The 27,893-nt window shown below is 39.6% G+C and overlaps 1 protein-coding gene across 2 annotated transcripts in view; it reads right to left on the bottom strand.

The window, feature by feature from the left end:
- Positions 171–27,893, bottom strand: part of PDXK (pyridoxal kinase) — a 46,530-nt gene continuing 18,807 nt past the window's right edge. Inside the window, exons 3-11 of one of the 2 annotated variants that reach the window (XM_021406905.1) lie at positions 21,635–21,739; positions 18,760–18,843; positions 17,217–17,263; positions 14,993–15,078; positions 14,155–14,200; positions 10,502–10,613; positions 9,018–9,154; positions 8,412–8,478; positions 171–7,654 (exon numbers count right to left, since the gene is read on the bottom strand). In XM_021406905.1, the coding sequence (XP_021262580.1) occupies positions 7,542–7,654; positions 8,412–8,478; positions 9,018–9,154; positions 10,502–10,613; positions 14,155–14,200; positions 14,993–15,078; positions 17,217–17,263; positions 18,760–18,843; positions 21,635–21,739 (797 nt within the window). In that variant the 3' untranslated portion in view covers positions 171–7,541. The remainder of the gene's footprint in view (positions 7,655–8,411; positions 8,479–9,017; positions 9,155–10,501; positions 10,614–14,154; positions 14,201–14,992; positions 15,079–17,216; positions 17,264–18,759; positions 18,844–21,634; positions 21,740–27,893) is intronic. The other variant, XM_021406916.1, reaches the window with a different exon arrangement.

Here is a 27,893-nt window from a genome sequence, read left to right as displayed (position 1 = left end):
CCTCACTCACTCACTCACTCAGGGCCACTCCTCTGTGTTTCCTCAGGGGAGGTGCACTCTGCCACCACCACAGCCACCACGCACCCACAGATCCCCAGGGGAGGAAATCACAGCACAGCCAAGCATGCGAAACATGTCTGCTCCTTTCCCAAGTCTCTCTCCCACCAATACATTATTCACTCAAGTGATACGTTTTTGTGTTTTTGTTTTTGGTTTTTGTTTTTTTTTTACTAATTCAGCAAAGCAGAAGCAGTACCTCTAACACATCTAGAACTCAGAAAATCTTTACAGAAAAGAGCACAAATTCTCCCCTACTTTTTTGCAGGAATGATTTATCCAGGAGTGTGGCATGGAAGCTGCCTTGTTTCTAAAAAAAGAGACATAGTGAACAATGCTCATGATGTCTCCAGATCACCAGCTATTGTGGTAGGAGCACAGCATGCAGCAGAGGGCCTCGCCCTGCAAACTGATTTATGTCGCAGACCCTTTCAGGCTTCCTATAAAATCCCCAAAAGACCAAACAACAAGCGAAAAAAAGAAAGAAAGAAACCAAGATTGAAGGGCTTGAGCCCCAGTCTCCCAGCCATAAGAAAAAATAAAAGACTACAGCGAGATTTAAAAAAAATAACATTCTTGTTTTCAAACATGCCAACAGCTTGCATTGTGACTGAATGGGATTTTGTCGGTAACTCAACTCTTCTGAAAGCCAATGTATGTATTGAATTTAAATTCAGATCACTCTCTTTAAATTCTTCACAGTACCACAACTGACAGACTGGAGGAAAAAAAAAAAAATTTTCTCCCACTTAGCCCACTCATCTCTCTGTTGCACTCATTCAGCACAAACAATGAAGTTTGTTTGGCCAGCCAGTGCTGATCCAATCTCTGGGCTTGTTTGCTTACACAGTGCTATTAAGGACCAATGTCCCCCCACTCTACTCCATTAAATTGGATTGTTCAATAAACGATCCCTCACCTATTTTTATCCTGCTCCAGATGTATTTGGTATTTTATTCCACTGCAAAATCTAAATTCTGGGCTTATGTCACCACTTACCTGATCTTATCATGGATAAGGTAGCAATATTTAGGGTTTTCTTTTTATACAATGGTGTCTACCATCCTATTGCCTCTCTCTACAATCAAGCGTACAAGCCTTACTGCAGAAAGAATACAACTCATAACGGGCAACCAGAAAACACACAAACACTACAAAAGCCTACAATTTCATTAGAAATTAAATTATTTGCTATTACACAGAACTTCGTTGTTTCTCCGGCATAAAATTCATTGAGTTACTACATACGTCTCAAAGACAATCATTGAGATGTGTAAACATAGAACAGGTCCACCTAGTCAGTACAAAGCACCACACAAACTTTAAGTACATAGAAAGTTTGCTCATAAATATTTATTTAACAATTCAGCACTAAAAAAATATTACTTAAAAAGGCATCTTTTATTTAAGTTATTTCAGTTTGTCCAGGGCTGGTGGGGTTGTACTGTCCCTACTTTATTACAGCCACCTGACTCTATTTCCATACCGTTCTACTTTTCTGGAAGAAAAGCCTAGGTGTGGCTGGGACCCAAAGCTCCATCACAATCTATAAAAATATAATTCTTTAAGACTTTCTGCATACATCCTGAAGGCCTGCACAGCCAGCCCCCAAATTTTGTTTCCCACCCCCACCACATCGCAAATAAAGCCTCAACATACACGCACACACGTACACACAGAATACATGTATTACACTCTTCTACACACTGATTTTTCTAAATAGCAATGCAACCACAAGGGCAATAGGTAAGGAGTACACATGATTTCAGTGGTAACATATGGCTCAGCCTTCTCATATTGCTGGTATTCTCTGTCTTAATAATGTGCTGCCTTATTCACTACTCTGCAAAAGGTGTATTTATTACTATTATTTGCATTGTCGAGGCACTAACTCGGGAATGCTTATTTAGGAACATACTTCGGAGCATCCCATTTGCCTCAAGATCTGCTGTTACTGGAGCAGCAAGCACCTCACGGGTGGCTGGTGGTTTTGGGGCTGTCACCTGGTACTGGTCTCGGTAAAGCTGACAGGAGCATTCCCAGGCTGAAAACTAAGCCACATCCTTCTCCTTCCTGGAAAATGTGAAAACTGGCTTGGGCTCTCCTAAAAAGACGTGTACTCACACAGCAGCTACCTGGCATCCTGCATTCAGCGCCCTTCCCGGCAGTTTAGGGATCACTCCAAGTTTCTAACTGAACCTTGTGGATTTATCTTCAGTCTGCACACAGGCATAAATTCCGTTCTACTCACTTACTTAGAAGAGCAGAGCTATTTTCAGGCTTGTTATTGTATATATTAAAGCTTACTTTCCACGTTTTACATGTGTTTAATTGATATGTTTTAGAATGCCAGCAAGCTACAAAACTGCTCAGCAGCAGGCTTTCAATCATCAAAAGCACATCTTTCAAAAAGGACAGCTATTCTCTCAGTCATTTCTCTCGTTCACTGTAATAGCTGAATGCCTCATCAAGGATGAATTGTGATATAAAAGAATGGGTTGTTCTTTCAGTTTATGGAGAAATACTTTGGATTCACCGACCAAAATTTGTAACACTCATGTCTCAACTTCTAGTGGGCAAAGACAGTCAGGAGAAGTGGCCGTCTGTGATATAAGCCTAACTTGTCCAGCCAGCGTAAGAATCTTCTCTAATAACCAGTGCTCTCCTTGAACTGGATACCCACTCTCCTCTCCTGCAAAATGGCACAGAATATACAATGTAGAGAGCAGACAGAAGCACTTGTTCTGACATGCAGAATCAGTTGTTTCCCACTGTATAGTCTTGTACGCTCTGTGCAGTAAGATAAAAATTACTCTGCATGAAGGGGTGTTCAGCTAAGCGCTACACAAGAAACAGACCTGACAATGAATTGTGATCCTTACTTCAAGCCTCTCTTCTCACCTTCTTTGCAGAAATAAGGAGCACATCATGGGGAGGTCCTACACATGCAAGTACAAGGCATACAAGAGCAGCACCGCAGGTGTCAGCAGTTGTCTTCCCATGAAACTTCTCAGGAAAAAATCTAAGAGATGAGGATGTTATTCTCCTCTAGAGACCTACTTCCTTGCAACGAGAGGACTGTGGAGCACAAAGGTACCTTCTTTCATTAACTATCCATTCCCTATACCAGGATATATCTAATTAAACCTTTAATTACATCCACTTATTCAGCAAGACTATCAAACTGTTCTTGATTTAATTCTGAAATGATTAACATATTCAAAAATAGGATCTAACAATTTGTGTGTACAGTATATTAAATGTAGATGCTTTTATTACAATCTTCCTTGCCACATAGTTTAAAATAAAATATATCAATACAATCACCAGAACAATCTCAGACAATGAAAGAATACCATCCAATCAAGATACAGTAAGACACTCAAAAAGGCAGTATGAGTAGCTGGAAACCTTGGTCCTCCGATTATTTTGTATAGCACATTGATTAAAGATTTTTCAATATAAATTAGCAAACAAACATTAAAAGTTAACAATTTCATATTGCAGATTCCTTAAATGTTTATATCGAGTGTGAATAGTATTGATTCTAGCACAATGTCTTTACGCATGTGTCTCACAAAGAGGTAAAAGGAAATTTTAAGTATGTAGTAACTATATCCAGGGTCAGAAATGAGTAGATCATTTGTAAACGAGTTTTGGTCTTTCCTGTACAATGGGTCCACAAGTGAGTGCAGTAATCAAAATGGCTGAGCACATACACTGAACAGATCAACCCAGAAAAAAGGATCCAAAACAAATCACTTCCAAGTAAGTGAAGAATGGTGGGGAAGTCAACTGGACTCAAACACAAACTGCTCACCATTCGCATGAGGACATGCACTTCAGTATTAATATGTGTTCCTCACTGCTAACTTCACACATATATGTGCCCTCCACACATAAAGCAGGGAGTACGCACGGCAGTGAAGCTGGCGTCCCCCACCAGCCTCAAGGCTGAGCAGGGGCCCTGGACTAGTGGACTACAGCCACCTTTTGTGCTGTTAGGACAGCCATGAAAGATTTCTCATTAGTTACACGCTCCACTTTCTGTGCTGAAGTGCTTTTTCTTCGGTAATCATTTAGGACCTAACCTGGTTTAGGTTAACCGTTTTTCTTTACCTAGGCAACTGCGAGTGGGTCAGACAACTCTGATGAGTTTCCACCAATTCTGGAAGTAGTGGGCAGCTGTCTAATACTGAGATATTTTTGAGTAGCACCCAGACAGTAAGAACTTGTACTCTTTACAGGTGTTATCTGTGGGAGGAGAGGCAGGAATAAAAGTTGGACATGAATGCACTGAGACTTTGAATTTTGTTCTGCAGACATCATGAAAAAGTGCTTTATAACTCTGAAACAATAAAAATGCATCTAAGTATTACATATGTATACCTTGACATTCAAAAATACCTGTTTGCCCGCTGTGACTTCAAAATGACAGCTACAGAATATATTTACAGATGATTGTTGATGTTTGTTCCAGGCAAGAGACACTAAGCACAATTCTTCCCAGAATATATAAGCCTGACCTAATTTAGATCAGGGAGGTGGGAGTTTAAAAGAGGTACTACATGAGCAGCTCCCAGGAACTCCAGCAGAAGCAGCAAGCAGCCAACTGTTACAGGGCCCACCTAGTACAAAACATGAACTTTTGCAAATTGAGCTCATTAGTAACATTACCTTTTTTTTTTTTTTTTTTCCCCTCTTTTTCCCTGAAGCTCCCCTTACTGTGTCTATCCCTTGTACAGTACGGCTATGCCACAGATTCTAAGAAAGCAATTCTGGAGAATTCTGGAGCAATTCTTCATTCTTTGAAGCAGTAGGGAGAGACCACATCTGACAGGTAAAAGCTGCTTCAGCAAACACCCGTTCTCTCTTATGGTAAGATCAAGGTTGATTGTGGTTAACAGATAAAACCTTCTCTGTAAGGTACCTTTATGTTTCCTAAATTCCAAGCTTCTTATTTCGGAGAAATAAAGACCTGCCTTTCTCTCCATTCCCCTCTGAAAGTCTACTTTTTTACTGCCAAAAACAATTGTGCTATCTCATCCTTTCTGAAAGGGCTTTTCTGCAGTACAGACTTAAAACAGATCGGGTTTCTATGACAGCAAATTTTGACAATGCATAGTTAACAATACTTAAAAAAAAAAAAAAGAAGAAGAAAAAAGGTCAATTCGGAGCTTTTCTCTACTGCGGATCCCCTGATGTGAAGAGCTTCAGAATCTCAATATTTGAATATCTCTCAAGGACAGTGACTCTACAACCTTTCTGGAAAACTTGCTCCAGTGTTCATTCACATTCACTTTTTTTTTTTTTTAATGTTTCAGTAGAATTTCCTGTATGCCCACAGCCTCTCACCTTCCCACCAGACACCACTGAGAAGAGCATGGCTCCATCTTTTTCACTCCTTCCCATCACACTAATACACACTGGTAAGACAGTTCATGTCTTTCTACGTGCTGGATATCTGCCATGAATTCATCTCTGTTACTGACTGCTAATTTTAGTGACGGCTCGAATCACCAAAATTATTATTGCTAGAAAGTTATTCGATGGCAGTGGTTACTATAACCCATGGCAGCGGAGTCACATTTTGTAGTTCATTTCTGGGTGTTTTCTTTTTTTCTTAAAATTCTCACCTCTTTTTTTTAGTTAATGTCAAACATATGAGAGAAAATAGAAGTATTAGTCGTAGAGAATAAAAACCTGGACTTTGCCTCTTAAATTCATTGCAAAGTGTGTTCATCTCTTAAATTTCATTTGCTTCAGAGATACTGAAAATGAGGGATTTCAGAAGTACATTAATTATGAAATCTTACTCTACTAAAAAAAAATCTCTTCACTTAAAAGTAACTTTAAAAATACATTACTCTTCTACTAAGTGAAACTAATCAACTTTTACAATGGCAGAAAATCTACAAAATGGTGGGATAAATGAAGTCCACAGTGGCAAAAGCAATCCCCAGACCAGCTCTGCTGGGGACTCCCAAGTTACGCGAGTGACACTCGCTTAAGCAGCTGTGATGAGGAATGGGCAGGAAAAGTATCTGGGAGACAACCAGTGAGTTTCCTGAGCACAGTCACACCACCAAGAAAAGCTCAGAGCTGCCCCTTCCTCTAATGCAAATTTGCTTCGTGAAGAAATCTGCTTCAAGCAGAAGTGAAATTTTTATCTGCCTCTACCATCTAAGGAAAAAATATCAACTGAATTTGGATTTAAAAACACACTAGATCTCCTCCTGGGAGAAGCAAGATCTTCAGTCCCATACAGAAATCAACAGGAATTATGAGTGGTCAGTACTTGTCAGCCTATCTCCCTACTGGCATAACATGTGGCTGTGATACACAGGACACTGAAATCAGTAAGAATTCCATTCTGAAGGCTAATGAAGCCTAATTTTGAAATCAAAAATGTTAAGGAGATAAATAATAACACATTTCTGTGACCTCTACTCAGAGTAGGAAGTTGCAGAGATTTACATTATGAACAAATTTTGTATGTTGCCCTGAATTTGGTAAACTTATGCAATTTCCTAAGCCGCATGTATTATTATTACCACACTGCTCCGTTGACAAGCTGCCAATAGCGCTCACTATTGCTAAGTGGAAGTGCTCTACACAGTGTAAATACATCCATGAAGAAAAAAACAATTGGTGTCAGCCTTTAGAGTAGGAGCTGCTTTCTCTTTTGTCCTTAAGTAACATTTGTCCTTAGTTAAAAAAAACAAAGAAAGCATCAAGCCTGGCCTCAGAGGTAAATCTACAAACGTGCAGACAGCGCTACTGAATAAATATATTGTTACTAATGGAAGTGTTTCTGGAGCAGAGTTTTGGAAGAAAAACATGAGGGCACCTGTGGGCATTAGAAATTAGCAGCCAGTACCTGCAAAAACTGAAAACGTGCAGTTGTTCATAAGACAAGAAACGGGAGCAGTTATCAGTAATGTTAATGACAGACACCTCAAGGTCACTTCAGAGTACTTAAATGCCAAACATCTTCAAAGTACTTCTACACACATCCAGAACTATGTGTGTAGTTTTAACCCTGCTTAGTTTCGTAGCAGCTGAGATACGGAATACCAGAGTAGGTAACCATATCTCTCCAGGAAAAGGGAGCATGTAGCCAGCTCCATTGGCACTAGATGCCATCTTGAAATATATTTCCCAGTCAGTCACAAATTCAAATTCACATCTGAAGTCTTTGGCAAGGCAGGAACATTGTACTCTCTTGCCCTGGGTAATTACACACATTAAGTGAATTTGACAGCCATTTTGATACCTGGTAATATGCTTTAATGCATACCGACTCTGTTTTGTTTTTAAAACCGAGCAAGGCCAGCACATATGATTGAGAGTGAATATCTGCCTATGCTGGGCACTATTTCATGAAAGTCAGGTTTCTGTCACAGATCTAAGGCAAATATTACAATTTAAAGGAAAGAAATGAGGACATCGATACATTGTGCGTTATTGGAGACATACAGCCTTTATAACACAGTAGCTTTCACTATGATCTCTGGGTTTTCTATGTCCTTTTTGCTTTGGACCATTCTCAGTTCCAGATTGGCTGAGTTTGGTTTGTTTCCTTCTCCAGCTTGTGCTAAAAAGACAACATCAGAAGGTCAATAAAAACAGCAGTTTAAAAGTAAACAAGTTGCAATGTCTGATACCCCATTATAGTTTTTCTCTCTCCTCCCACTTCCCTTACTACCCCTGCTAAAGGCTTCTGAAATAAAACATGCAGATCAGCTCTGTATTTTCTCAGCACCTCAGCTCTGCAGCACCTCTCTCCAGAAAAGAACACAGCTCTGCTGTCAATTAGAAAGGCACAAATAACATGCTTTGGGAACCCACTGTTCCCATCTGGATCTCCTTAAAAGTTGATAGACATGGGAACTCAAAGGTAAAAGAAGCTGAAAAAAAGTCATTTTACACGTGGCCAACATAGCAAACAGACTATTTATTACTGGTTGATAAATGTTTCTCAATACCAAGTGCATGCACTAAAAGGTAGAGTGAGCTGTATTTAACGCAGAATCTCCACTGCACGTCATACTCAGCATTTCCTCGAGTTCCTCCACCACTGCTTTGCAAAGCAGTCGAGCACTGTCAGCATACTGTAGCTCCAATATAAGCTGAACAGTGACACCTTCAGGTTGGTGTTGTCAAAAACAGGGTTGGAGAACCCAGGAAAGAACATAACACTGACAAGACTACCTCGCTCTCATTCTCTACATTCTCTGGGTGCTTCTACATTGAAAGCTACCTTTCTGTGTCAGGAAACCCAGAAAGCTCCCTAAATTTTTCTTCTGATGCAAATCCAGACAGAGCAAGGGAACAAGGTTTGAATGAATTACCTTTTGCACTCTTAATGGTCCTCTGCAGAACATGCTGCATGGCTGACACAGTCTTTTCACATGCCACCTGCACATTATCATAACATATTTAGGTTGTAGTAAAACTTCCGCTGCTCAGTTTAATATTTAGTAATACTACTATTTAGGCAAACACAACTGGCAAGACACAAACAAGGTGACAATAAGGTAAAGTAGTTTGGAAAAGAAGTTTTAGATTCTCTTAGCTCTCCCCAGACAAGTATTAGAAACCATGCACCTGTATCAAGGACTCTACATGCAAAAGAGAAAGAAGCAGAATAGATAAATGGTTTTCAATTCTTATTAGGAAGTGAGGATAAAATACATTTACAAATGTACATGAAAATCTCTCTCTAGAGACAGAGCATCTTATTTGACAAAATTGCAAAATACATATAACTGAAATGTGACCATGCAAAGTTGTAAAAGCTAAAATCTTGTAGGAAAAGGGACATTCTGGTTTTTTTGCTCTAACATGAGAAAAAATTTCTAATCAGATGGGAGTCCTTAAATAATATAATAGATTAAAACTAATTTAAAAAGAGACAAAATCTGAATTTACAGACAGGTGAAAAACCTCTTCCATACCTTCAAATTGTTTGGATGTTTATGCGTCCATGCCAAAAGCATAGCAGCAAACAAGTCTCCTGTTCCAACAAAGACAGCATCCACTTTAGGAGATTCCACTCGAATTCTCTGAGTTATCTTGGTACCATCTGCATTAGCTGCAACACAGACAGACAGTTAAGTAACAGACTCAACAATTAATACAACAGCACTTACTATAATTTAAAAATGATAATCAGATTTGAATTCCTTTGTTGTTTGGAATGTAAAGATGCAAAGGAGTACTGTAAACTTTGTTCCAGTTCTTCTTCAGTTAAGACCCAAAACTTTGCTGAGTAGGATAGCATTTACAACTTATGTACTGCACAAACCTCACTTAAGTGAGAAAAGGTAGCTAGCACTTTTACTTTCATGGAGGAATTGGATGCTAAAATTTTTCATTTAGATTCCAGCAGCAATTTGCTCAGCTGCTGAGCAAGGGAATTGGCTGAATCCTAGACGGAACACACCCAAGCAGAATCTAGAGAACCTCTAGAGTAGGAACAGCTATACACATCAGTCGAGAACATCTGATCCATGTGCCATACTGTTATATGGAATTGTATGACTGACTCAAGAGTGGCGTGTACTAAGTCCTAACAAACATCAAGTGGTTCTTAGTGGAGTCTAGATGAAATAGCAATTTTTTGTTTGTTTGTTTCTCAGTCCAGAATGTGGCACCTAGACTGAGATCACACAGATGAACAAAAAACCAAGATTAACTACCACCTCAGTAACTATGTCCTCCTCATGTAGAAACATCCTGCAACAATCCAAACAAACAGTGAATCTTTGTGATGGTACAGAAGGGGATAGAAAGAAGCAGAAGGGTGTTTTACAACTATCAGGGAAGAACAATCTGTTAACAAAACAGTGAAACTTTTCATAAAAGCCACTACGCAATCCAAAAGTTTTCTTTCATATCATTACTGCCTGTCAGGACCACTATTATGGGTTTCAACAGCATTGATCACCCTCACATAGAACACTCACCCACGTACCTTCTGCCCACTGGTCCAGCAGCTGCACAGAAGCTCAGGAATAAGCATCCTTGCCTGAGCTATATGGTACGTGTACCTGCATCCAGTCCTGCTGTCCTTACTTGCTGACTGGATTTTGCAGACCAATCTCTGACCCAAACTGTCTCACCTCTCTTTGAGGATCGCTGGTCTGTCAATGGGACTTGTCTGCCATCACCGTTCTGTTCTGCTCACCTTATACAGACATGCTATATTCACCCCCAAGCTCCCAGCTTGTCTTCCCTCATCAAGCAGCCCTGTTCTTGCTGCTCGCTGGTATTACTGTAGAAGGAGGAGTTCACTTAGGGAATTAAGCTCCCTGCACTACAGACAGACACGATGAAATAATTTCCTCACAAAGTGACTGAAAGTATAGAACTAGCTTAAAAAAAAAAAGAGAGAGAGAGAGAGAGCACAAACATACTAACGAAGCAGTTTGCAACTTACTTTTTCTGTAGCTTCCCAAAGCAATCAGGTAGTCGTTTCCTAGCTGCGCCTGTAGATCTGAGCTTGTGATCACCACAGTCTCTGGTCCCATGGCATGGAGCATATCCATTACCTTTCCATGTGCAAAGAAGCAGAGATCAGTGGCTGCAATGCATGTTGATTAAACGTTGCATCATCCAGAGCAATTTTCCCACAAGCACCTTATTTTGGCATCTTTTGTAAAGAGAATGAATGGTTTTTACTCAAATAATTCACTTGAATTAGTGGGATTAATTTGAAATAGGGGAATCATTCATATTTAATGCACAGACTTGTTAAAATATCCAAGCATCTCTCCATTACCTTTGGATGCTCTTCTGAAAAAAACATACTGTTTCAGCTATGATCAAAACTTTTTGCCTGCATCATGTTTCCAGATCATACTATCAAAAGAAGAAGAGAGCAAGTACAGAGAGAGATGCGTCTGAGCTGCTATCTTAAAACACGTGCTAGAAAGGTAAGAAATCCAGGCCAGGAAGTATTGTTTAGTTATATCTTTAGGAGTTAGCAAAAACAAAGACTTAAAGACCTAAGCTGGAGGCACAACTGTGTCTATCTCTACCTTCCTTTCCCATTCTGTTACAAATCCAAAATGCTCACAAGTAAATTATGTACCTTTCCAGATGTATTTCTCTCAATATGTTCCTCACTTAAAATCATTAATGCTCTACTTCTGACACCACAACTGGTTGCTTCAAAACTGATTTTGATTTCACAGAAGAAAGAACAACTTCAGAAATGAGTTTAGCATAAAATACATAAAATATTAATTCTCCCAGAAGTGTTTAACCAAAAACCCTCTCAGGCTAGCTATGACTCATGAACAGTTGAATGATAAGGATTTATATATGCTTTTAAGAAATTCTCTATTGCTTTTTTTTTTGTCTAATCAGCCTCTGAGTTTCTTCAGCTGTCACAACTCTTCGCACAGACATTAGCTGGGTTTTAAAGAAGCACTGAGCTCGCCGACATATGCTGACACAATCAGCTTGTGAATAACATTAAACTCAATTTCACTTCTCATCCACGATTTAACAAGGATCTAATCTATTTCTGGTTGTAGGACTCAGCCTCTTCTACATTAAAATTAGGCTATACTTAATTTTTTGTTAAAAAACTTTACTGTCACCACTGGTCTTGCTGAACACTTGCATCTACCTGGATTTCTGCAAAGCCTTTGACATGGTCCCTCACCACATCCTTCTCTCTAAATTGGAGAGGTATGGATTTGAAAGATGGACTGTTTGGTGGATTAAGAACTGGTTGGCTGGGTGCAGCCAACGGTTCTATGTCTGGGTGGAAGCCGGTGACAAGTGGTGTCCCCCAAGGGTCGGTCTTGGGACCGGTGCTCTTCAACTTCAATGACACAGATGATGGCATCGAGTGTACCCTCAGTAAGTTTGCAGATGACACCAAGCTGAGCGGTGCAGTCGATACACTGGAGGGAAGGGAAGCCATCCAGAGGGACCTGGACAGGCTGGACAAGTGGGCCCATGTGAACCTAATGAGGTTCAATAAGGCCAAGTGCAAGGTGCTGCACTTGGGCCAGGGCAATCCAATGTATTTATGTAGATTAGGGGAAGAAATCCTTGAGAGCAGCCCTGTGGAGAAGAACTTGGGGGTCCTAGTGGACAAGAAGCTAGACGTGAGCCAGCAGTGTGTGCTGGGAGCCCAAAAGGCCAACTATGTTCTGGGCTGCATTAAAAAAGGGGTGGCCAGCACAGAGAGGGAGGTGATTGTCCCCCTCTGCTCAGCTTTTGTGAGGCCCCATTTAGAGTACTGCATCCAGGCCTGGGGCCTCCAGTACAAGAAAGACGCAGAGCTCTTGGAACGAGTCCAGAGGAGGGACACAAGATGATCAGAGGGCTGGAGTACCTCTCCTATGAAGAATGGTTGAAGGAACTGGACTTATTTAGCTTGGAGAAGAGCAGGCTCTGGGGAGACCTCATTGTGGACTTCCAATACTTGAAGGGAGCGTACAAACAGGAGGGGGTACAACTATTTACATGGGTTGACAGTGACAGGACAAGGGGGAATGGTTTTAAACTAAGACAGAGGAGATTTAGGTTGGATATTAGGAAGTTTTTCACTCAGAGGGTGGTGACGCGCTGGAACAGGTTGCCCAGGGAGGTTGTGGATGCCCCGTTCCTGGAGGCATTCAAGGCCAGGCTGGACGTGGCTCTGGGCAGCCTGCTCTAGTGGTTGGTGACCCTGCTCTCAGCAGGAGGGTTGAGACTCGATGATCCTTGAGGTCCTTTTCAAACCAAGCCATTCTATGATTCTATGATCATAAAGAAGAACTAGCTCTCATGAGTTGGAGAGAGTGGCAGATAACTTCTAATTGTTTCACACATGAAACTAACATTTGCTGCTGCAACATGCAAACCGAAAACAAACAGGTGTTCAGCCAGCTCTCAAGACCACGGTTCCACTTGGGAGGATGAGGAAAAGAAGAAATGAGTTACAGTTAGCAGCTAGTAGTATTCAGCAGCCTCATCCATCTCAGTGCAGTAATATAAAACTGGTGTGGGAGGGAGAAATTAAAAGAACTCAGATCTTTGGAGTTGCTTTTTGCTGTGAAGAGATGGTAGTCAGCTGACGTTGCTGGAGGAAAAAAACAATAAACATTAGGGCTGACTGAGCCCAGCTACTCTCCAGGGTGCCTCTGCAGCTGCTGCTTGTTTAAAGATTTTGCATTCCTTTGAAGTTCAAAATCAAACTGGAATAAATAACATCAGTCCATTATGAAAGCATTTGACTTATCAACAAAACAAAGAGCTCAGACCTTTAAAAAAAAAAATAAATAAAACCACATTCCTATTTTGTCCTTCATCATCATACTCTGCAGCTTTTTTAAAGTCCTTCAGCTTGTGTAAAAGGGTAAATCCTTACCCCTCAATGCAGTATATTCGCAGATTATCTGTCATCACAGTGGGATGACGACTGCAGCTACCAGCACTCCAGATCTGCCCACCTTTCACCAGGAGCTACCTGAGGGTCATCACTCCCAGTCCACTTTCTCACCTATGTACTACTTTTGTAATGAAGGTCTCATGGCCTGTGAGTCAATTTCCAGAAAAAGAAACAAAACAACAGTAGACACTGTCAATCGGTATTCAGTCAATCCTCTTAAAGAGTTTCCTAGTAAGCTCTCTTCCTTGCAAACTGTGTCAATGGGAGAATGAGAAACAGCTGTCCTATCACTCAGCATTGCTGCTGCATGACTAGCATGCAGACAGCAGAGGGAGCGACTTATGCAGATTTGTAACGATCAGAATCACTCGGGGTTTTCACCTCAACCAATGACAAGGCACCACACTGTCAGCAGTATGGATATGCATGCGTGCCACTGCTTCCCTTCCTACACTGCAGAAACTCACAGTGATCTGCTCATTACCACTGCCATGTCTTTATTTGTAGTTCTTTCAGGAAGTTTCTTCAGAAGCCTGACACGAGAACAGAATGTATTTTGCACACTGACAACAAAAGGTTTTAATGAGTGATGGAGAGAAAGGACAGAGGCTAAAGCGACTGCAAGGTTAACGACAAATGGGAAACATTGCAGGCAGAATTACAGAATAAGATCTCACACATCCTATCCTTTATCTACTTACCTCTAAAGCATCTTTTTCTGTGTAAATCTTCCTCCCTGTAAGTAATCTGAAAATGAAACAGAAATCTTGAAGTAGCACACATTTCCCAGGCAATAACAGCTTTGTTTACTCTTTGAAAGGATGAAAGCTTGGACTGCATAATACAAGCTTACACAATTTGTTCACTACACAGTCTGCTGTACCAGACTGCCGTCTTCAGAAGTTACATGCACAGATACACAGTGCAGCACGATTGTATTGGTTCTAACCCAAATTCTGTACACTAACATTACTTCACAAGCATTTTCTTTCCGTCTCCCACACAGCTGCTCCCTCCCTTTAGCGGGAGGGCATGTAACGTATCATAACAGACCATCTCCTGACCAAAGAGTCATGGCTATGTAGACAGGGTGGGCATAAGGCAAATTCTTACCTCATACGAGATGTTGCCATGGTGGAATTTCTACATCCAAATTCAGGAGTTTGAGTCAAACTATTTCAGTTTTTATATTATGACATATAATACAAATTTTCTCAGGAATGGGTAGAACAAGAGAGGAGAGAAGTATGTTTTCAACTCATCCTACATATATAGGTCTCTGGAAGCAGTCATGAAAAATGAGAGACTGGAGAAAATGAAGTAATGGTGTTCCTTAAATAACTCCTTTTTTTTTCCTGGTTTCAATATGGAACAGTAGGTTTGCTGAAGAGCACTACTTTAAAGCAACAGCTAAAAACCAAAACCCAACATATACATACATACAGCACTGTACTGAGACAAATGAAAGAAGGAATGTCAGCCTCCCTTGTTTTTTTATCTCTGGGTTTACTTGGCTATAAAAAGAAATGGAGTACTTACTCAGCCTCAAACTGGTTAGGAGTAATTATATCAGCAACGGGTACAACTTTGTCCCTGTAGACTGGGAGGAGATCCTTAGGCACATACTAGGGGAGAAATGATAGTATCAAATGTCATCAGTCATTTCAGATATGGGAGTGACATGCTCCTTCCCTGGAATACCCTACCATTCATGCTGACACTCAGTAATCTTAAAGCTCCCAGTGTACTGTTAGGTACACTGTTAGGTAGTAGGAATTAAAGTGGCTGTGCATCCAGCTGGTGACAGTGGGAGGTGATGGGAAGCATCACTAAGCACATGTAAACCGCATAAATAGGAAATGGTGCCTGGGGTTCCCTCTTACCAAGATGACATAGCAGTATGAGGAAAAAATGGGAAACCCTCTTTCTTGTAGTCTCTCTAAAATGAACTACTTTGCTGTTGTATCAATGGTACAGAGGTTCTTTGCTGTGTCACTGCAACACATTGGTTGTATCGCATTGCAGGGCTCGAGGAACAAGCAACATTCATGTTGTGTGTTGTCTCCTCTTTTCAGAGCAACATTTCTAGAGTGTGCTGTACATTCATACGCATGAATGGGAATCAGATTTGTAACTTGTTCAGTACAACTTAACTTACCGTAAATTACTTATTGTAAAATACAAATACTTGTGTTGCACACCAATCTACCAAACCACTCACATACTTTGCTGACTTCACATACTGAGAGCCAATGTCCTCCCGTCTGCATCTCTGTTCCACTTCTATCCCATCTTCTTTGGCTATAAACAGCCTATTAGCAAAAGCATACTGGGTGTCTAGCAGGTGACATACACTAAGATGCAGCAGGAACCTAAAAGACTGTAAGTCCTTCAGACTTTGAAGAAAGCTGAAAAGTATCAGCTCTTTTGGCACACAGTGGAGTTCAGCTAGGAGCTGGAACTAAATTGCAGGCCACACCTCATCCTCCTGCATCCTGTTGTAACTCCATTTAACAAAATATGTATTAAACTTTTGTTTACTTGTAGCTATTCTTCATCAGCACCCCGTTTTCTAAATCAAGATTTATCTTTCCTTTTGCCTATGTTTTATTTTCCCTGTTAGGCACATCAGCTATGTAGGGCAGGGTGTACACATAGATGTGCCCATGTGTCTGCCTCCCATTCCAGTTGTATTAGCGACAGATAAAACCTCATTATATTATTGACCATTAGGTGTTATCAGAATACCCATCATCTTGGGACTGAGCTCACTCATGTTGTCTTGAGGAAGTAACGATGACACTGGGACTCTGCTTTTAGACAGGAATGCAAGCCTAGGTCACATCTAAATCAAAACCTCTTAAATAATGATTTTATTACTTTTTACATTAGGAATGAGTTAGTGAGTTGCGTGCTAAATTTTCTCATCTTCTTCCATCTACCTTGTCTTCTGCCCAAAAGATATGGGTATGCAGCTACTATATCTCTGCCTTGTTAGAAAAAGCCAAGGACAATAAATATTGCAATAGACATATAATGAAAGAATGAGACCATAAAAGCAACGGCAACTTTATTACTAAGTACTATTTCACGTGATTTTTTTTAGGAGCAGGTAAACTGTAAAACAGTACAAGGACAAAGAGCAATTCATAGTGCATGACCAGCTAAGGCAGAAGAAAATAGAAAATATCATTATTGCTGATCTTTTCCCACATTGCACTTTTACTGAAACTATCTGCTAGTGTTCATTAAAAATGAAATGTCTCTTTGTTACAATGCAGTCGGTATGATACTGGCACACAAAACCTTTCTGTCACTGTAACAGCCCAATGCCTAACAGCTGTTGGAACTCACATGAAACAAGTCATCTTCATTTAGGTTCAGGTGGTATGCCAATTAATATAATCACAGAACATGAGCAAGGCTACCAGCTGAATCTGCTATCTTGGCAGAAGATAAGAGAACTCCAGACAGAAGTGGAAGGGGAGCAGGAGGATATTTTCCTTTGGACAGGGCATGTAGTCTAACTGTTCTCTCAAAAGAGAGTTAAGAATAAGTCCCAGGTCTACGCAGCCATTATTCTTCCCTGATACTAAACTCAAGCAAATACAGTAACGGAAGCACAAATGTAGTTGATGCTGGGATCCAAAGCCACACTTGAAGAAAATGGTTTAGTCTTTGGGTTTAAAAACTCATAAACTTCTACGTATATATAATTACACAGCAAATATTCACTATACAAAGAAAACAGGTAAGTACTAACCATGGAGCCTTCTCCATTCCATTTGTCTCCCATCACTGGATCGCACACTGTAACAGAGAATAAGTCTTGTTTTAGAAATGGGGTCCTATTTTTACTCAAGTGCAAAAACATACGTTCCCAACATACACATCAAAACGTTGTATTGTACACATTAAAATGATGTATATTAAAAAGAAACAAAAACAAAATTCAGGCCAAAGGACATAATCTCCAATTTAGTGAAATAACAGTAACACATATTTGGCATGTGTCCTGAATTTTGAGCAACATTAACAGCATATTCTAAGTGCACTCAGTTCTAAGCAAGAATAGAAACAGCCTAGCCTTGTACTTGAAAAAGTATTCTTTGCATTAAGAGAGCTTTCGGCAAGATAAAAAAAAAGAAACAAATTGCCAAGTATCAAATGTCTAATTAGTATTTAAAAAGCTTCTACAAATAACGTGTCATTTGTTTTACATTTTGAAAGTATTTTCCTTACAATACGATCTCACTATTTAATATAAAGGATCTTAGAAGCCTTGCTGTTTTCTCTCTACCATATAAAGGATCTTAGAAGCCTTGCTGTTTTCTCTCTACCTGACCACTTCCTCACACCATTCTATTTTTCTTCCTGTTTGTATCTCAATACAGTTTTTAGCTTTCACTTACTAGCACAAGACTCTGGTGAACCTACTAACACCAAGTTTTAATGCAGGCTAAAAAAAATAGGAAAATCAAGCTCATGGAGATCTCTCCACTACATCTTCAGAACAAGAACTGTGCTTTGTTAACTCTAAACCTGCCATCAGACTATGCACTACCGCACCCTGCAAATCCTGTTAACCATCCTAGATTCCTGACGATAGGGTTTGCTGAACCTGAAGATGGTTCAGTGATCATTCCCAGTTCCTTATCCCAGTAAATCCCCACTGACTTTGCTGTGTTATTGTGAACGCTTTGCTCGATTCAAGCCCATGCTGGTTGAGTTCATAAGTCCTGAAACACTCAGGGAATCTTTTCTCACAGGTCTGTTACTCTTCGAGTATTCCCAGGTAATCTCAGCAGAGGGGACCAGAGTTAAACATGCCTCGGAGCTTAAGCTAAATTATTAAGCTTATAAGGCACAGTAAGGTACATGTGGGATGTAGCAAGAAACCATGTCAGGGCAGAATGGGGAAGTCTATCCTACTTTTGACTGACTTGGAAATCAGGAAGAGGCTTCAGCCATTAGTGCTTCCAGCCTCTGCTTATGAATACAAACAGCAACAGCCAGCTGAGATTTTACAAAACTTCACTTCATACAGTTACTCCTTGATAAATGCTCTTCTTTGGATGGCATAACATATGAAACATACCGAAAGACGTAATTCCACAAAGATAAAATCCAACCCTGTCAACACTTAGTAATGCTGTAATGAAACTTGATTGGAGTCTCAGCCAGATTAGAGCACAAGATGACTGTGAAATGCTGGGTAGCATCAGAATGACATTTTTGTCCTAAAACATGAAAATTATGGGCACATACAGCAATGACACGGAAAGGATTATAACTCACATACTTACCATATACTAGGTTTGAATTCTGTTGCTTCAACTCTTGGACAATATCCACCACCATCGCAAGAAATGATGTGTCTCTTGTATATCCTTGAGGAAAAAAAAAAAAGATACCTTAGAAGTAGATTTTCATGAAAGCTTTTTTTTTTTTTTTGCATAGGAACACTCAGCACTTACAATTCTTTGGATCTCTGCATATTAAAAAAAGACATTTTAGTATTTTATTCAGAAGTAACAGGTGGAAGACAAGTCAAGGCAGTCTCTACTCACCTACAAATATGACTTCAGAAATTAATTTGCTATGTACATTATACATTCAGTGCTCATACAACTTCAAAATGCTTGGACATATGTACAAAAAGGTCTGGACAAAAGGAAAAAAAGAGTCCTCTTCAAAACACCAGCCTAAGCCAGCACTATTTCACACGTATCTAAGCAAAATATTCTAAGTTTCATATACTTTTCTCTCATTCTTGTTAGAAACGGTGTTGTTTTTTTTTTCTTCCAACATATCAATGCAATGGAGAATTAATCCTGACTATTTCAGAGCAATGGCCAATATACCAGTAAAAGTCCTAATTTTAGGCTTAGCAGTGAAACAAGTAAAAAGGTTTTATTACAGCTCAAGGCCCTAATCACCATGTTAGCGGTACAACATTTGTATTCAGTTATTAATTTATAATATATGTTTCTTCATTGATATATTTACTGGTTGTGATTATTTTATATATTCATTTTATCTATAACATTTATTAATTAGTAATTTCATTTTCATTTACTTTAGTTCATGTAATAGCATTATTCTAGCAAGGTAGTGTCTTCAAACATTTAGCTTGGAAATGCTCATTCCACTGAAATGCATTTTTAGAGATTGTTTTTTTTTCTTTAAGTTGTAAAACTGTTGAAATTCTTACATATGGAGGAGAAACGGAAGAAACTTCCAAGATTTTGGGGCAAAATGCTTTGTCCATATTAATGATAATCAGGAAAAAAAAGACAAGGAAAGATTTTGTTTTAAAATGGGCTGTCATGGTAGATCGGCTTAATAAAAAACAAAGTTAACATTAGTGAGAGACATTCCAAAAGCACTACAGAGAATCTGAGTTTAGCTGGCACCTTGAACACTTTACTGCAAATGAAACAAACGGATGAAGATCCACAAGTAAGCGACAATCACAAAAGCTAATGAACTGTCATTTTATATGATCAGCCTAAAGAGAACCATTTCCATTTCAGCCATGATATGTACAGTAATTAGACGTGCAGTTACAGTCAAATACTATCTGCTGACAAGTTAATTTAAGTGCTTGATAAATCATTTCCAGGTCATCAGAGGTAGCAAGCTATGGCTGTGCAATACAGTGAATCACTGGTTCTGTTTGAAGAGAAAAATCTTTTGACCCCGGATGAAGAGAGACGGATTTCTGAGTTCAGCTACAAATCAACCCAACACTAGAACAGATTAGATCATAGGAAGCGAGTGCCATTTTCACCCACTTCTTCTCTTTGTCTATACTGAAATACACTGAACAAGGCTTTTACACACATTTGTACAAAACACAGACCTATCTATCTATGCACGTATACCTACTAATCGTATTTTAAAAGGCACTTTAATAGTTTTTCTTCAAAATGTCTTCAGGAATAGAAGATTTCTGATCTATTACATCAATTTTTGTCAGCAGAAGACACTAATAGAAAAGGAGTTGGTGCTTCTTTCAAGAGTGGAAAGTAAAATAAAAAAGGAACATCTCAGGAGAAAGAATACTCAGACATTGTTTGTTGCATACTAACATCTCCTGCTACACAATTGGTTCTTCCGGGAAATGTCTTCTGTGTGTCTTCTTTCAAGGAAAGAAAGGATGTTCTTTTATTTTTCAATCTCAGTGAACCCATTTATGCTGAAATTAGTTTCTTAACCTTAACTCAGTCTATTTTATATTTAGTCCCCTTTACTTATAAGAGATTTCCTGAAACAGAAGGAAAAGTAACTTTTCAGATCTATCATATCCTTAAATCCAGAATGGCTGCTCTGGGGTTAAAATTCATTCAGCTCAAGTCTCCAGTTCTCCCTGTGTACACAGAAAGCACCTTCCCACATGAGGAAGCTGTGAAGTTAATTAAATCAGGCAATTTAATTCTGTTTACCTTTAAAAAGTGGTTGCTCACTGCAGTAAAAAATGAAACTGTAATCTAAACCAGATGGATAGCTCTCACTGAGGTGAAACCCCATCAGTACTCTAAAGAAACAGGAACTGGACGAGAAGCAGTTTGTAATTAAAAACGCTCATACAATCTCTCTTTCTACAAAGCATTATACAAGAAGTCCACCACACAGTGGTGCATAAAATTGTGATGTCCCACAGAACTGCATCTACTTGCAGAAAATGAAAGGACCTACAAGAACAAATATCTAGAAATATGACAGACTAGAAAACAAAATCTGTATCGAAAGCACAACCTTTTGAAAAATCAGGTAGATAAAACACGGATAACCACATATAAAAGTTATGTTACTGTATCACAGAAAGCTACTAATGAGAATTTAGGAGAAAGAGTCTTCAAAACAAATTTAAAAACAATATTCTGACATTCCTCATCTTTTTTTTTTGTAGTCACTTGCAAAATATTAATTAAGTCTGTAAACTATACAAGAGGATCAATTTACCCATTCAATGACAGCCTTCAGACTGGAAAAGAATGTTTTAAACTAAAGAGCATAAGCAGTTATGACTACAATATACAATTGAAACTGCAAGAGGAGCCTGAGGAGAAACATGTAATTTCTTGGTTTGGAATAAGGAGAGATATGCTTTATATATATATATATCTATGCTCATTTACATTTCATGCGAACTCTGAAGAAACGAGTTATTTTTACCTGTGAGTACGTAATCATATTGGTTGACCTTGTTCAGCTTAAGTCCTTCATACAGTTCATGAAGTTCATCAGAATTTAACACCTGACCCTTCCAGTGGGCATAACCTGCAAAAGAAAAGCCAGGTAATTTTACAAAAGCTAGAATTTCTAATCAGGATCACAGAGTTCAAACACTTGGAAGGACAGTGTCAGACAGCAGCAGCAGAAGGCATTTCTATTTCTCTAATGTATTACTGCTGAATGAAGGCTGCTGCCAGCAGAATTGTTCCATCCTCAAACATCTCTGTTTCCCAAAGGAACTAGTAACACTACTGTGGAAATTTGGATTCTCTATTCATCAATAAAATGAGTAGAGTACATACAAGCCCACCTAAGTGCTCCCATGGAGCCTATACAACTATTCCTTTCCTGTTGTAAGGGGGACAGACGTGTTTTAGACCTCACTGCGAGAAGGCTATCGGTGTAATCTATTTTTGTTATTTCGTATTAGTACAAAAAAAAAAAGACAGCAGGATGATGTTTAATTACTAGCCATGAACTCTGCACTACACAGAGCCTAGATTTCACTCAGAAGAAGATAGGCCTGTAGGTCTATTTGAAGACAGGTACGCAGCACTTTCACACTCACAGTCAGATGCAGCTTTCGTTGGCACCTGCATACACTGCTTAGAGTGACCACAGCATGGGATGCTCTTTAAATACGTAATTTCATCTGACAGCGTGTGTTCCACCAGTAAGACAATTCTAATGCTGAGGGTGCTGGAGGAGGCAAATGAGTCTTAGAAAGACACTAAGAATCAGACAAATAAGATCCATATCCTTGAATGATCCCTAGGAATTATAAGCAAGTATTTTTGGCTGAGAAGTGAGAAAGATAACACTCCCAATCTTCACTAAGTTCAGGGTTTGTTAAAAGGTTTGTCTTTTTATTAACTGGGATTAGGAAAAATGAAACATTACACTAGTATCTCCTTCCACACCACTCCTGTGAAGAGGCAATGGTATTTTGCCTTAATTTCTGCTCTTGGATTTAGAAAATTCTGTGATAAAAGCTCTTGGCTTTGATTATCACTCTACTATTAAAGTAACTGCCAAAAGGTGCCCAGAGACTAGGGGTAAACACATTTTTTCCAGTTTCCCTTCTTATAAATGCAAAAACACCCACAGCAGGGTGAGCAGATGGATCATTTTGCTCTCCTCATCTCCTAAAGGCCTGGTCTCTAAACCATGACTGCGCCAGCTGGCGAAGGGAAAGGAACTGACTGCACCAACACTAGGATTTTCTCCCTAGCAAATGGTTTTAAAAGCCTTTGTGAAGAAATAGACTAAGCAGAAGATTCCCATGTTAGGACTCCAGCAAACAGGGATATTCAAAGTGGCAAGGTCTCACACCTAGGCATGCCTCTAGCTCCAAGTACACAAGGAATCCTTGGCTACAGCTGTCTCAAGCACCTGGCTTACTTATACAATTGCTTGTTCTGCCACATCACAGCTTTAGAGAGAAATAACCTACCCTCTCTTTTTTCCCCTATCTAAATTTCTATTGGCACTCCAAAGCCAGTTCAGACAGGGACACCATGCAGTCATTTGTATTCCATTGTGTCCAGAATTCACCAGCAAAGTTCAGCTCATTCCTCCAAACACGCTAACTCACTGGGCACGAGAGGAGAATGCCCTCCTCTAGGGGAGAACTGAGGGAAGCCCCAGCTCCTTAGACAGAAGAAAACAAGCAATGCCTTTGCTGGATCTGCATGGAACTGGGATTTCACTGGGAGCTGAACTATGTCTGAGTGAGAAGAAAAAAAAAATCAACGCCGACGGTGACATGGAAACCACCCTAAGCCCTTTCGTCAGAGTATCTTCATATAACATGACAAATTAAGTGCATAATCCCATGACCCTGCCTTTATCCTACACTCCAGCCAAAAAGCCACTTCTGTACAGAGACTGAAGAAAAAGGCAGTTACTATTGTTTAAAAAGGTCCTTGGGGTCTCAGGAAGATGGAGGGAACTGTTGTGAAACTGGAAAAACATGGGTAAGCTCTAGTAAAAATACAGAAAGATTTTGGGAGGTCAAAAATACACTGTGCAGCTGCAGATAGCAAGGAATGCCAACAGCAAGCTTAAACATTTAAAGGCTTTATGGAAAACCAACAGAATTAAGGACAATAAAGAGGAACAACTGTATTTCTTGGCTGGACATGAATACTTGTCAAGCAATGAGCACAGCTGAAGGTCCAGAGTTGCACTGCATGCCTTGCAGACCTAAAGGAAAATCAGCATCCTAGAAATGTTACTCCCATACCTACACCACTAAATATGGATATCGGGAAACTGGAAGAGAAAAATTTATGTCTTCGTTTTAACTGCCACTTAGTAAGGACTATCCCTCTGCAATTGTATCAGGGTGGCACGTAGCAATACAAAAGCTCAGTCTCACAGTATCTGTTTATCTGTACACATTGTACAAAAATCACAGCCAAGAAAACTTAATAATGAGTTCCAAGTTTGTACTCAGCAAAAAAAAAACTTTGTCCCACTTGGAATTCCATAGATTAATAAAGTTTATCCTACATCTTGGATGTTAATTTCAGATTTTGGCTTGTGCCTTCCACAAAGGAAGAAAGATGGGTCTTACTTCTTTCAGTTACAAAATCACTGCCAGTCACAATAGTGCTTCCCAAAGCTGCATTTAGCTCAAGCTGACTGCATTAGTCACATATTTAAATATAAACTATAAAAGATCTGTAAACCCTTCCCTTTTCTGTATTATAGCCTTTCATTGCAGTTGTTATATATATTTTCTAAGTAGTCGAGGGAATAAAAAACATTTCAGATACGATGCTTCTTGCCTCTCATCCCTCTAAAATGATGAACCTGTTCATTAGTCTCCCAGGAAATTCTTTGTTCACCTGCTAGTTGTACACCAATACACCCAAGAGGAATTTATGTATTTTTCTTTCTAACCTTCCTCCACTGGTACATTTTTCTTTCCCTTGGAATGCATTTATAAGCTGCTCAATTACTTCCACGAACGAAGAGAAAATAATAAAAATCCCACGCATATCAGAAGAAAAACAAAACAAAAACAAAGTCACCATTTAAGCATAGCAAGGCATGTAAAATTTCTTTGTTTTCCAGTGAGAAACATTCTGTTCAGAGGTTTGAGCTTCCTCTGTTGTGCTCCCTGAAATAATGTTCCAAGTGTCCAGCTCTGAGCTACTCAGTTCAAAAAAGAGGGATCTCTGAGAAGGAACCCAGCAGAGGGCCACAAAGATGATAAAGGGCCTGGAGCATCTCCCGTATGAAGAAAGGCTGAGTAACCTGGGTCTGTTCATCCTGGGGAGAAGAAGAATGAGAGGGGATCTGATAAATGTTTATAAATATCTAAAGGGAGGTGGGAGGCAAATGGATGAGGCCAGGTTCTTCTCGGTGGTGCGCAGCAATAAGACAAGGAGTAATGGCCTAAAACTTGAACATAAGGAGTTCTGTACAAACATGTGGAAGAACTTCTTTACAGTAATGGTGAGGGAGCACTGGAACAGGCTGCCCAGAGAGGCTGTGGAGTCTACTTATATGGAGATATTCAAGACCCATCTAGATGCCTGTCTGTGCAACCTATTGTAGGGTACCTGCTTTAGCAAGGGGTTGGACTCAATGATCCCTTGAGGTCCCTTCCAACCCCTGTGATTCCGTGATTCTGTAATGCTTGTCAATAAGCAAGTATTTTACATGAGGAAAAGGAAGGAAGATCAGGTGTTCAAGGCATACAATGGACAAGCAATCTGGTCTCAGCTGTGCCAAAAGATGCACATGCAACTGCAGATAACCTCCCCTAAAAGCATTACTTAATCTTCAGCAGAAATGCAGTTCTAAATTCTCCACTGGACAGAACTGAAGAATAATTTACAGCTGCGCAGTGTGGGAGTAAAATATTGTCACTGTTAGGCACAAGTGAGGATTTTTTCTTTTTGTCCCACACTCTATAGTTGTGAATGACAGTATATAGGTGGCAGACTGTGAAGAATCACACTGACAAGAAATAAATATAATTTCTCATGTATCAGAACTACCAGTCAACCCAGCTGCCCACACACACCCACTAAGTAGAAGTCAAAAGTGCTTTGCTATAGGAAGAAAAAAGAAAAAGAAAAACACGCAACACTAAAGCCAGACTATTTGTTCTGGAACAGCTTCAAAGGTAGAATTTGGATGGCAAAGCAAGCACACTGCGTGCTTACCATTAACTTGCCAATTAAAAACAAAACCACAAATCACTGAAAAATTAGAAGTGCGCCCCAAAAAAAGCTGATAGTCAAAATAAGACAAGACTAGATGTTTAATTTTGCACCTTAGACAAGTAGGTGCTTTTGCACACAATAAAGTAATAAGGAATTAAAAGCCCCAAATTGTTGTAGGCTGTATGACAGATTCTTTTATTTCCACAAGAAGCGTGATGGTGTTCAAGAGTGAGTCACTCTAATCATAGCGTAACATTTCCTAGCGGAGCAACATGACACTTCTCCAGGGGCGCTGATTTAAAACACATTTTCCAAATTTCAGGATTATCAGTGACTAAAGAAAGCTGAATTTTCTGAGCAGGAGTCAGCAGAAATAGGTCTGTGGTATCTTAATCATTTATTAAAGCAATAATGGTTTACCTAAAGAAGGTCTGTTAGTCATGAATTCTCCCTGGCTTTTATCTTTTACTGACAAGTTTAAAGATGGAGACGCAAAAGAAAAAACATTGTGTTCAACTGTCGTGTCACGCACTTTGCCACCCATACCCCCTCTGCCATGTTGCATTCTTTTAGAAACAGTGTTCACAGCTAGACTTTGAAGCAGAAGTTTAATCTTGACTACAGCAAGCTTTCTCATAAGATGCTGTTCTCATAGGAAAATCAACGGTTTTCTTCCCAGTTCACCCAGCACATGATCCTTGTGTACTGTGGCACTGCTCACAGCCCAGCATGGCACTTCATGTTCACTTATCCCTGCAGCAGCACAGGCCTCACGTTCTCGTGTGCAGGCATGCACAAATGAATTCCAAAAGTCTCTACACGAGAACACCGCTCTATGTTCCCTCTTGAATGGGAAGTTCTAAGCCTCCTGCTTTGCAAAACTAGGCTTAGAATCTATCCTTCAATTTAAGAAAGGTCGGAAAGGTTTCAGGGGAAAAACTATTGTCAGAAAACTAGACCCGTCATAAAAGGGAACATGTCCCTTCCTTTCTTCTCCATTCCTTCCTTCTTCAGCCAAATGACCAACATTTCTACATACAGCCTCCTTCTACTCACTCTTCACTAGTGCTGAGGACCTACTGTACTCTGATTTTCCTTCCAACAGCTGTTTGCCAAAGTCATGAGATTGTGCACCAGTCTGTGAGAGTTTTTAATACATTTATCAAGACAATCAAGATTAAAGGGTAAAAAAATGATAATGTGGTTCACAAATACCAGAAGATCAAATACTGGAACAGGCTGCCCAAAGAGGTTGTGGAGTCTCCTTCTATGGAGATACTCAAGACCCGTCTGGACACCTGCCTGTGCTACCAATTGTAGGGTACCTGCTTTAGCAGGGGGCTGGACTCATGAGGTCCCTCCCAACCCCTGTAAATTCTGTGATAAGTTCCAAATATTTTAAAGAACTGTGATCTCATAAACATTCTTTTTTAAGAATGCGGTCATTCTATTGGTAATGTAACTTGCCTACCTTCAGACACATTCAGTTTATGGCCTAATAAAAGCTCTTTTAAACTCTTTTAACACCATATAAAATTGATCTACTCTTGACACTGAAAGCCTAGAAGTGACAATACAAATGCCCATCCGTTTTGAGCATTTCGTTGTTATTTCAAATGAAAAAAAAACATTTAATTTCTGGAAGATTATAACAGTTTTACCCAGCTATTAAAAATGAAACAAAAAAAAATTCACTAATTCCCAAACTAAATACATTAAAGTCACATCAAAACCTCTGTTAAAACATAAGCAAACCTTTGTACTGTGCCAAAGGTTACAAGTGGAATAAATAGCTTTTTGCCTCAGCCAAGAGAGATCCCACAGTCCTTGTTTAATCATTACTTCTTTTGTGCTATGTCTTTACTGCCACTGAATCTACTAAATGAGAGGAACATCTCAAACTTCTGAAAGCTGCCTGGAGTTGAACATGCTGTGAGGACAGAGGCCCGATGTGTGTGTGACAGAGGCTCTCTGTTCCAAAAACTAAGCAGGTGATTAATAAAGATGTACCTCTGAGA

The sequence above is a fragment of the Numida meleagris genome, chromosome 1 (assembly GCF_002078875.1).
Source record: "Numida meleagris isolate 19003 breed g44 Domestic line chromosome 1, NumMel1.0, whole genome shotgun sequence".
In the NCBI taxonomy this organism is placed as follows: Eukaryota; Metazoa; Chordata; class Aves; order Galliformes; family Numididae; genus Numida; species Numida meleagris.
The sequence above is the reverse complement of the archived record's forward strand: the minus strand, read 5'-3'. Positions and strand labels throughout refer to the sequence as shown.